This window comes from Coregonus clupeaformis, chromosome 29 (genome assembly GCF_020615455.1).
Source record: "Coregonus clupeaformis isolate EN_2021a chromosome 29, ASM2061545v1, whole genome shotgun sequence".
Taxonomy (NCBI): domain Eukaryota; kingdom Metazoa; phylum Chordata; class Actinopteri; order Salmoniformes; family Salmonidae; genus Coregonus; species Coregonus clupeaformis.
In genome coordinates this window covers 8,037,470-8,047,567 of record NC_059220.1, presented here as the reverse complement: position 1 = coordinate 8,047,567, position 10,098 = coordinate 8,037,470, and the positions used below count along the sequence as shown (strand labels likewise).

The 10,098-nt window shown below is 41.1% G+C and overlaps 1 protein-coding gene across 1 annotated transcript in view; it reads right to left on the bottom strand.

The window, feature by feature from the left end:
* LOC121544616 (thioredoxin-related transmembrane protein 4-like) overlaps nucleotides 1-10,098 on the bottom strand; it is a 65,427-nt gene that overhangs the window by 53,631 nt on the left and 1,698 nt on the right. Inside the window, exons 4-7 of the mRNA XM_045209042.1 lie at nucleotides 9,839-9,967; nucleotides 5,972-6,017; nucleotides 3,368-3,469; nucleotides 2,936-3,002 (exon numbers count right to left, since the gene is read on the bottom strand). Coding sequence (XP_045064977.1) covers nucleotides 2,936-3,002; nucleotides 3,368-3,469; nucleotides 5,972-6,017; nucleotides 9,839-9,967 — 344 coding nt within the window. The remainder of the gene's footprint in view (nucleotides 1-2,935; nucleotides 3,003-3,367; nucleotides 3,470-5,971; nucleotides 6,018-9,838; nucleotides 9,968-10,098) is intronic.

The following is a 10,098-nucleotide window of genomic DNA, read 5'->3' as shown; positions in this document are numbered from 1 at the left end:
CCTTGCTGTCTCTGCCGGGCCGGTTCCCCTCTCCACTGGGGTTCTCTGCCTCTAACCCTGTTGCAGGGGCTGAGTCACTGGCTTGCTGGTGCTCTTTCATGCCGTCCCTGGGAGGGGGTGCGTCACTTGAGTGGGTTGAGTTACTGACGTGATCTTCCTGTCTGGGTTGGCGCCCCCTTGGTTTGTGCTGTGGTGGAGACCTCTGTGGGCTATACTCGGCCTTGTCTCAGGATTGTAAGTTGGTGGTTGGGGATATCCCTCTAGTGGTGCGGGGGCTGTGCTTTGGCGGAGTGGGTGGGGTTATATCCTTCCTGTTTGGCCCTGTCCGGGTTTCTTCGGATGGGGCCACAGTGTCTCCGGACCGCTCCTGTCTCAGCCTCCAGTATTTATGCTGCAGTAGTTTATGTGTCGGGGGGCTGGGGTTAGTTGGTTATACCTGGAGTACTTCTCCTGTCTTATCCAGTGTCCTGTGTGAATTTAAGTATGCTCTCTCTAATTCTCTCGTTCTCTCTTTCTCTCTGAGAACCTGAGCCCTAGGACCATACGTCAGGACTACCGGGCATGATGACACCTTGCTGTCCCCAGTCCGCCTGGCCTTGCTGCTATTCCAGTTTCAACTGTTCTGCCTGCGGCTACGAAACCCCTACCTGTACCAGACCTGCTGTTTTCAACTCTAAATGATCGGCTATGAAAAGCCAACTGAGAGACCTGAGCCCTAGGACCATACGTCGGGACTACCGGCCGTGGTGACTCCTTGCTGTCCCCAGTCCGCCTGGCCTTGCTGCTATTCCAGTTTAAACTGTTCTGCCTGCGGTTATGGAACCCCCTACCTGTCCCAGACCTGCTGTTTTAAACTCTAATGATCGGCTATGAAAAGCCAACTGAGATTTATTCCTGATTATTATTTGACCATGCTTGTCACTTATGAACATTTTTGAACATCTTGGCATGGTTCTGTTATAATCTCCACCCGGCACAGCCAGAAGAGGACTGGCCACCCCTCATAGCCTGGTTCCTCTCTAGGTTTCTTCCTAGGTTTTGCCTTTCTAGGGAGTTTTTCCTAGCCACCGTGCTTCTACACCTGCATTACTAGCTGTTTGGGGTTTTAGGCTGGGTTTCTGTACAGCACTTCGAGATATTAGCTGATGTAAGAAGGGCTATATAAAATAAAATTGATTGATTGATTGATTGACAAATACTATATGAATAACAGGACAATAAAGACTATATGGATAACAGGACAATAAAGACTATATGGATAACAGGACAATAGAGACTATATGAATAACAGGACAATAGAGACTATATGGATAACAGGACAATAAAGACTATATGGATAACAGGACAATAAAGACTATATGGATAACAGGACAATAAAGACTATATGAGATAACAGGACAATAAAGACTATATGAATAACAGGTCAATAAAGACTATATGAATAACAGGACAATAAAGACTATATGAATAACAGGACAAAGACTATATGAATAACAGGACAATAAAGACTATATGAATAACAGGTCAATAAAGACTATATGGATAACAGGACAATAAAGACTATATGGATAACAGGACAATAAAGACTATATGAATAACAGGACAATAAAGACTATATGGATAACAGGACAATAAAGACTATATGGATAACAGGACAATAAAGACTATATGGATAACAGGACAATAAAGACTATATGAATAACAGGACAATAAAGACTATATGGATAACAGGACAATAAAGACTATATGAATAACAGGACAATAAAGACTATATGAATAACAGTACAGGTCAATAAAGACTATATGAATAACAGGACAAAGACTATATGAATAACAGGACAATAAAGACTATATGAATAACAGGTCAATAAATACTATATGGATAACAGGACAATAAAGACTATATGGATAACAGGACAATAGAGACTATATGAATAACAGGACAATAGAGACTATATGGATAACAGGACAATAAAGACTATATGGATAACAGGACAATAAAGACTATATGGATAACAGGACAATAAAGACTATATGAGATAACAGGACAATAAAGACTATATGAATAACAGGTCAATAAAGACTATATGAATAACAGGACAATAAAGACTATATGAATAACAGGACAAATACTATATGAATAACAGGACAATAAAGACTATATGGATAACAGGACAATAAAGACTATATGGATAACAGGACAATAGAGACTATATGAATAACAGGACAATAGAGACTATATGGATAACAGGACAATAAAGACTATATGGATAACAGGACAATAAAGACTATATGGATAACAGGACAATAAAGACTATATGAGATAACAGGACAATAAAGACTATATGAATAACAGGTCAATAAAGACTATGAATAACAGGACAATAAAGACTATATGAATAACAGGACAAAGACTATATGAATAACAGGACAATAAAGACTATATGAATAACAGGTCAATAAAGACTATATGGATAACAGGACAATAAAGACTATATGGATAACAGGACAATAAAGACTATATGGATAACAGGACAATAAAGACTATATGGATAACAGGACAATAAAGACTATATGGATAACAGGACAATAAAGACTATATGAATAACAGGTCAATAAAGACTATATGGATAACAGGACAGGTCAATAGAGACTATATGGATAACAGGACAGGACAAAAACAAAGACATTATACTACATCCTGCACTATCCATGCCACTGCTCTGTACACTGGTACACAACTTAGGAAGAATACAAAAAAGACGAATGTCTGTTCTCTTTAAAGACAAAAGCTAAAAGATGACCGTATTCTGCTACTGCTATACCCTCTCCAAGAGTTCAGCTTAGTTGTTTAATGTCAGCACATAACACAGGGCTGTACATTTCACAAAGTTACATTTGCATGGACATGGATTCTCTGCCATCTCATACTCACTCTGGTAGTAGTTTGGGGAGTTAAATCGCCGTGATGGGAAGACAAAATCTGCAATGAACACCAGTATCTGGGAAGAGAAGGCACAAGAGGAGCTGGTTAGGTTGGTGAGGAGAGCAGAGTTGATGTTACTGTAAGATATTGATATCGCTCGCATTCTTTGCCTCCAATAACTTCCACAGCCAGTCATTTTTCTACAAAATATAAATGGGATGCATTTGCTCCATTGTTTACATGTGTCTCAGTGACCCACAATCTGAGGGCACATAATACTAAATAATAACAATACTTTTTATATGACCAGACACCTTTCAGGACACATTACATTAAAAGTACATTAAAATCAAAAAGTGCAAGAAATCAAATCATAGCGCATTTAAAATCAAACAAAGACATCACATAGGGATCAAATATCAAGGAGTATGACTAACGTACCAGTCCCAGGACTAGGCCGGAGAAGAGAGTGGCCAGTCCAAAGATGACATACGAGCCCCACACTGGAATCCCCAGCTGCTCTATCAGGTAGTTATGGCAACGCTGCAGGGAGAGAAGACAAGAAGTCAACTGTCAGTTTCAAATTGCCAATGTCTTTGCAATTGTTACAAACAAGCGAGATGACTGCATTAAAAGATACATATTGTACCTATAATATAGGCCACATACACTGAGTATACAAAACATTAAGGACACCTGTTTTTTCAATGACATAGACTGGCCAGGTGAATCCAGGTGAAAACTATGATCCCTTATTGATGTCACTTGTTAAATCCACTTCAATCAGTGTAGATGAAGGGGAGGAGACAGGTTAAAGGAGGATTTTTAAGCCCTGAGACAATTGAGACATTGATTGTGTACAGTCGTGGTCAAAAGTTTTGAGAATGACACAAATATTAATTTTCACAAAGTCTGCTGCTTCAGTTTTTATGATGGCAATTTGCATATACTCCAGAATGTTATGAAGAATGATCAGATGAATTGCAATTAATTGCAAAGTCCTTCTTTGCCATGAAAATGAACTTAATCCCCATAAAACATTTCCACTGAATTTCAGCCCTGCCACAAAAGGACCAGCTGACATCATGTCAGTGATTCTCTCGTTAACACAGGTGAGAGTGTTGACGAGGACAAGGCTGGAGATCACTCTGTCATGCTGATTGAGTTAGAATAACAGACTGGAAGCTTTAAAAGGAGGGTGGTGCTTGAAATCATTGTTCTTCCTCTGTTAACCATGGTCACCTGCATGGAAACATGTGCCGTCATCATTGCTGTGCACATAAAGGGCTTCACAGGCAAGGATATTGCTGCTAGTAAGATTGCACCCAAATCAACCATTTATCGGATCATCAAGAACTTCAAGGAGAGATGTTCAATTGTTGTGAAGAAGGCGCTCAAGAAAGTCCAGCAAGCGCCAGGACCGTCTCCTAAAGTTGATTCAGCTGCGGGATTGGGGCACCACCAGTGCAGACCTTGCTCAGGTCGACTGGCAGCAGGCAGGTGTGAGTGCATCTGCACGCACAGTGAGGCGAAGACTTTTGGAGGATGGCCTGGTGTCAAGAAGGGCAGCGAGGAAGCCACTTCTCTCCAGGAAAAACATCAGGGACAGACTGATATCCTGCAAAAGGTACAGGGATTGGACTGCTGAGGACTGGGGTAAAGTAATTTTCTCTAATGAATCCCCTTTCCGATTGTTTGGGGCATCCGGAAAACTCCTTGTCCGGAGAAGACAAGGTGAGCGCTACCATCAGTCCTGTGTCATGCCAACAGTAAAGCATCCTGAGACCATTCATGTGTGGGGTTGCTTCTCAGCCAAGGGAGTGGACTCACTCACAATTTTTCCTAAGAACACAGCCATGAATAAAGAATGGTACCAACACATCCTCAGAGAGCAACTTCTCCCAACCATCCAATAACAGTTTGGTGACGAACAATGCCTTTTCCAGCATGATGGAGCACCTTGCCATAAGGCAAAAGTGATAACTAAGTGGCTCGGGGAACAAAACATTGACATTTTGGGTCCATGGCCAGGAAACTCCCCAGACCTTAATCCCATTGAGAACTTGTGGTCGATCCTCAAGAGGCGGGTGGACAAACAAAAACCCACAAATTCTGACAAACTCCAAGCATTGATTATGCAAGAATGGGCTGCCATCAGTCAGGATGTGGCCTAGAAGTTAATTGACAGCATGCCAGGGTGGATTGCCAAGGTCTTGAAAAAGAAGGGTCAACACTGACTCTTTGCATAAACTTAATGTAATTGTCAATAAAAGCCTTTGACACTTATGGAATGCTTCCATTTATACTTCAGTATACCATAGTAACATCTGACAAAAATATCTAAAAACACTGAAGCATTAAACTTTGTGAAGACCAATACTTGTGTCATTCTCAAAATGTTTGACCACGACTGTATGTGTGCCATTCAGAGGGTGAATGGGCAAGACAAAATATTTAATTGCCTTGAACGGGGTATGGTAGTAGGTGCCAGGCGCACCGGTTTGTCAAGAACTGCAACGCTGCTGGGTTTTTCACACGCAACAGTTTCCCATGTGAATAAAGAATGGTCCACCCACACAAAGGACATCCAGCCAACTTGACACAACTGTGGGAAGCATTGGAGTCAACATGGGCCAGCATCCCTGTGGAACGCTTTTGACACCTTGTAGATTCCATGCCCCGACGAATTGAGGCTGTTCCGAGGGCAAAGGTTAAGGTGAGATTTGAATGGAGAAAGCTGATCTGAGAGCAGCACTGCTTTCTTTCCATCCTATCAGTATCGACACGACTCAACGACACACTTATCGAACGTTTTCTCTGCGTGGTGTTTTGGGAAACATGTTACATCTTTGGCGTTGGAGGAAATAGGCATAGCTAAAACACTCTGTAAGCCTAAAATTCCATTGCAAACGGGAAATCGGGCCCTGGTCAAAAGTAGCGCACTACATAGGGAATAGGGTGCCATTTGGGATGCATCCATAATGTTGGTGTGGTGTGAACCGGGGGTCTGACAGCTCACAGAGAGAAGGCAAAAGCAGCACTCACCCTAATGAACATTGACAGCTTGAAGAGAGCGGACATTGTGTTCATCCTTCAGGGGGAGAAAAGGGAGAAATACTTTTTTAGACATTTTAATGAGATAATCTAAGAATTACCAGTTAACCTGGTTAAAGTGTCAAACTATCATGGTCCAAACACACCAAGAAAGTCGTGAAGAGGGCACGACAACACCTTTTCCCCCTCAGGAGACTGAAAATATTTGGCATGGGTCCCCAGATCCTCAAAAAGTTATACAGCTGCACCATCGAGAGCATCCTGACCGGTTGCATCACCACCTGGTATGGCAACTGCTCGGCATCCGACCGTAAGGCGCTACAGAGGGTAGTGCGTACGACCCAGTACATAACTGGGGCCAAGCTTCCTGCCATCCAGGACCTATATACTAGGCGGTGTCAGAGGAAGGCCCCAAAACATTGTCAAAGACTCCAGTCACCCGAGTCATAGACTGTTCTCTCTGCTACCACACAGCAAGCGGTACCGGACCGCCAAGTCTAGGTCCAAAAGGCTCCTTAACAGCTTCTACCCCCAAGCCATAAGACTGCTCCCACCCCTTTGTTTTTACACTGCTGCAACTCGCTGTTTATTATCTATGCATAGTCACTTTACCCCTACCTACATGTACAAATTACCTTGACTAACCTGTACCCCAGCACATTGACACGGTACCGGTACCCCCTGTATATAGCCTCATTATTGTTATTTTATTGTGTTACTTATTTTTTTTTACTTTTGTTTATTTAGTAAATATTTTCTTAACTGCATTGTTGGTTAAGGGCTTGTAAGTAAGCATTTCGCGGTAAGGTCTACCCCTGTTGTATTCTTGGGTGTGTTGGTTGGATGTCTAAACACAAAACTAAGAGGCTCAGTAACTACCAGAAGAGGATGATATGTCCTGTTGTTCTGAAGTGTAGTGTTTGATATGTCCTGTTGTTCTGAAGTGTAGTGTTTGATATGTCCTGTTGTTCTGAAGTGTAGTGTTTGATATGTCCTGTTGTTCTGAAGTGTAGTGTTTGATATGTCCTGTTGTTCTGAAGTGTAGTGTTTGATATGTCCTGTTGTTCTGAAGTGTAGTGTTTGATATGTCCTGTTGTTCTGAAGTGTAGTGTTTGATATGTCCTGTTGTTCTGAAGTGTAGTGTTTAATATGTCCTGTTGTTCTGAAGTGTAGTGTTTGATATGTCCTGTTGTTCTGAAGTGTAGTGTTTAATATGTCCTGTTGTTCTGAAGTGTAATGTTTAATATGTCCTGTTGTTCTGAAGTGTAGTGTTTAATATGTCCTGTTGTTCTGAAGTGTAGTGTTTAATATGTCCTGTTGTTCTGAAGTGTAGTGTTTGATATGTCCTGTTGTTCTGAAGTGTAGTGTTTGATATGTCCTGTTGTTCTGAAGTGTAGTGTTTGATATGTCCTGTTGTTCTGAAGTGTAGTGTTTGATATGTCCTGTTGTTCTGAAGTGTAGTGTTTGATATGTCCTGTTGTTCTGAAGTGTAGTGTTTGATATGTCCTGTTGTTCTGAAGTGTAGTGTTTGATATGTCCTGTTGTTCTGAAGTGTAGTGTTTAATATGTCCTGTTGTTCTGAAGTGTAGTGTTTGATATGTCCTGTTGTTCTGAAGTGTAGTGTTTAATATGTCCTGTTGTTCTGAAGTGTAGTGTTTGATATGTCCTGTTGTTCTGAAGTGTAGTGTTTAATATGTCCTGTTATTCTGAAGTGTAGTGTTTAATATGTCCTGTTGTTCTGAAGTGTAGTGTTTGATATGTCCTGTTGTTCTGAAGTGTAGTGTTTAATATGTCCTGTTGTTCTGAAGTGTAGTGTTTGATATGTCCTGTTGTTCTGAAGTGTAGTGTTTAATATGTCCTGTTGTTCTGAAGTGTAGTGTTTGATATGTCCTGTTGTTCTGAAGTGTAGTGTTTAATATGTCCTGTTATTCTGAAGTGTAGTGTTTAATATGTCCTGTTGTTCTGAAGTGTAGTGTTTAATATGTCCTGTTGTTCTGAAGTGTAGTGTTTAATATGTCCTGTTGTTCTGAAGTGTAGTGTTTAATATGTCCTGTTGTTCTGAAGTGTAGTGTTTAATATGTCCTGTTGTTCTGAAGTGTAGTGTTTAATATGTCCTGTTGTTCTGAAGTGTAGTGTTTGATATGTCCTGTTGTTCTGAAGTGTAGTGTTTGATATGTCCTGTTGTTCTGAAGTGTAGTGTTTGATATGTCCGGTTGTTCTGAAATGTAGTGTTTAATATGTCCTGTTGTTCTGAAGTGTAGTGTTTGATATGTCCTGTTGTTCTGAAGTGTAGTGTTTAATATGTCCTGTTGTTCTGAAGTGTAGTGTTTGATATGTCCTGTTGTTCTGAAGTGTAGTGTTTGATATGTCCTGTTGTTCTGAAGTGTAGTGTTTGATATGTCCTGTTGTTCTGAAGTGTAGTGTTTAATATGTCCTGTTGTTCTGAAGTGTAGTGTTTGATATGTCCTGTTGTTCTGAAGTGTAGTGTTTGATATGTCCTGTTGTTCTGAAGTGTAGTGTTTGATATGTCCTGTTGTTCTGAAGTGTAGTGTTTAATATGTCCTGTTGTTCTGAAGTGTAGTGTTTAATATGTCCTGTTGTTCTGAAGTGTAGTGTTTGATATGTCCGGTTGTTCTGAAGTGTAGTGTTTAATATGTCCTGTTGTTCTGAAGTGTAGTGTTTAATATGTCCTGTTGTTCTGAAGTGTAGTGTGCGTGCGGAAGTGATAAGAAGATTGTGCGTGGTCATGTGTAATAATTGGTTGTGGTTTTAGAGACGACTATACATGGAAATGAACTGCAGCTATTTATTCACTGTCATCTACTGACATAAAACACACTGGCTACATTCACATAGTCCCCTGTAGCTCAGTTGGTAGAGCATGGCGCTTGCAACGCCAGGGTTGTGGGTTCGTTTCCCACGGGGGGCCCGTATGAAAATGTATGCACTCACTAACTGTAAGTCGCTCTGGATAAGAGCGTCTGCTAAATGACTAAAATGTCAAATGTAATTCAGACTCAGTCACTACATGTTATAAAGCAGGGATGGGTAACTGGTGACCCACAGGCCCCCTTTTGTAAGGCCGCGCATCAAATAAAAACTCTCTCTCAATTCAATTTGCTTTATTGGCATGACGTAACAATGTACTCACTCCCTCTCTCATTTTTAAGAACTCGGTCGGGGTCTCAACTTACTGTTGAGAGTTAGAATAGTAGAATACACAATGTGCAATTTCAAAATATGGTTGTGCATCAGCAGTTTTGCTCTTGATAGCCTATGTCAGCAAAAATAAATTTTGGGGGGCCAGTATGAAAAATGTATGCACTCACTAATCGTAAGTCGCTCTGGATAAGAGCGTCTGCTAAATGACTAAAATGTCAATTGGTTCACAAAAAAAAAAAAAGTTAGTCTAGCGGCCAGCTATCTAAACTTATATTAATCATGGTTGAATTACTGACCGGGGCACCCCCATTGATTTTGTTAGTCACTCTCACCCAGATATCATTTAAAAAACTGCAGACATTTCTCTCCACCCCATGGCAAAATGTAGGGGGCGGGACCGGCTCTGACTGCATGTGTGGGCATGAATGTGGGTACGCAGACCCACGAGCCACTGCGGTCCCTAATTTTTCGTGGCCCCAACACCATTAAAGTTGACCATCCCTGTTATAGTCTTAAAGGAGGCCTGGCTAAGGTCAAAACGTCACAAATATCCCAACCAATTATTTATTTCTCAACAATCCTTTTAGACAAAAATGTAAAATATGTACCAAACGTCCTTCCTCCAAAGGACCTTTTCATGCATTACAGTATTGAGAGACTCACATCAATCAATTAATCAATCATCAATCCACTCACATGAAGGAAGATGGTCCGAACCAGGAAGACACGGGCTCAATGCCCTGCCACTTCTTCTCATCAATAAAGCTTAGGAAGTCATCTTTGGTGCGAGCCCCCTGGTACCTCCGGAATACACCATCCTTACAGCTGATTCACACACACACGCACGTAAGGTGTTATCATAGAGATCTAGCACAATTAAAGCCAAATTAAGAAGCCAATATTGTGGCATTAACCACAAAGAAACAGTCTGTTTTATTTGCCCTTAGCGCCACTAA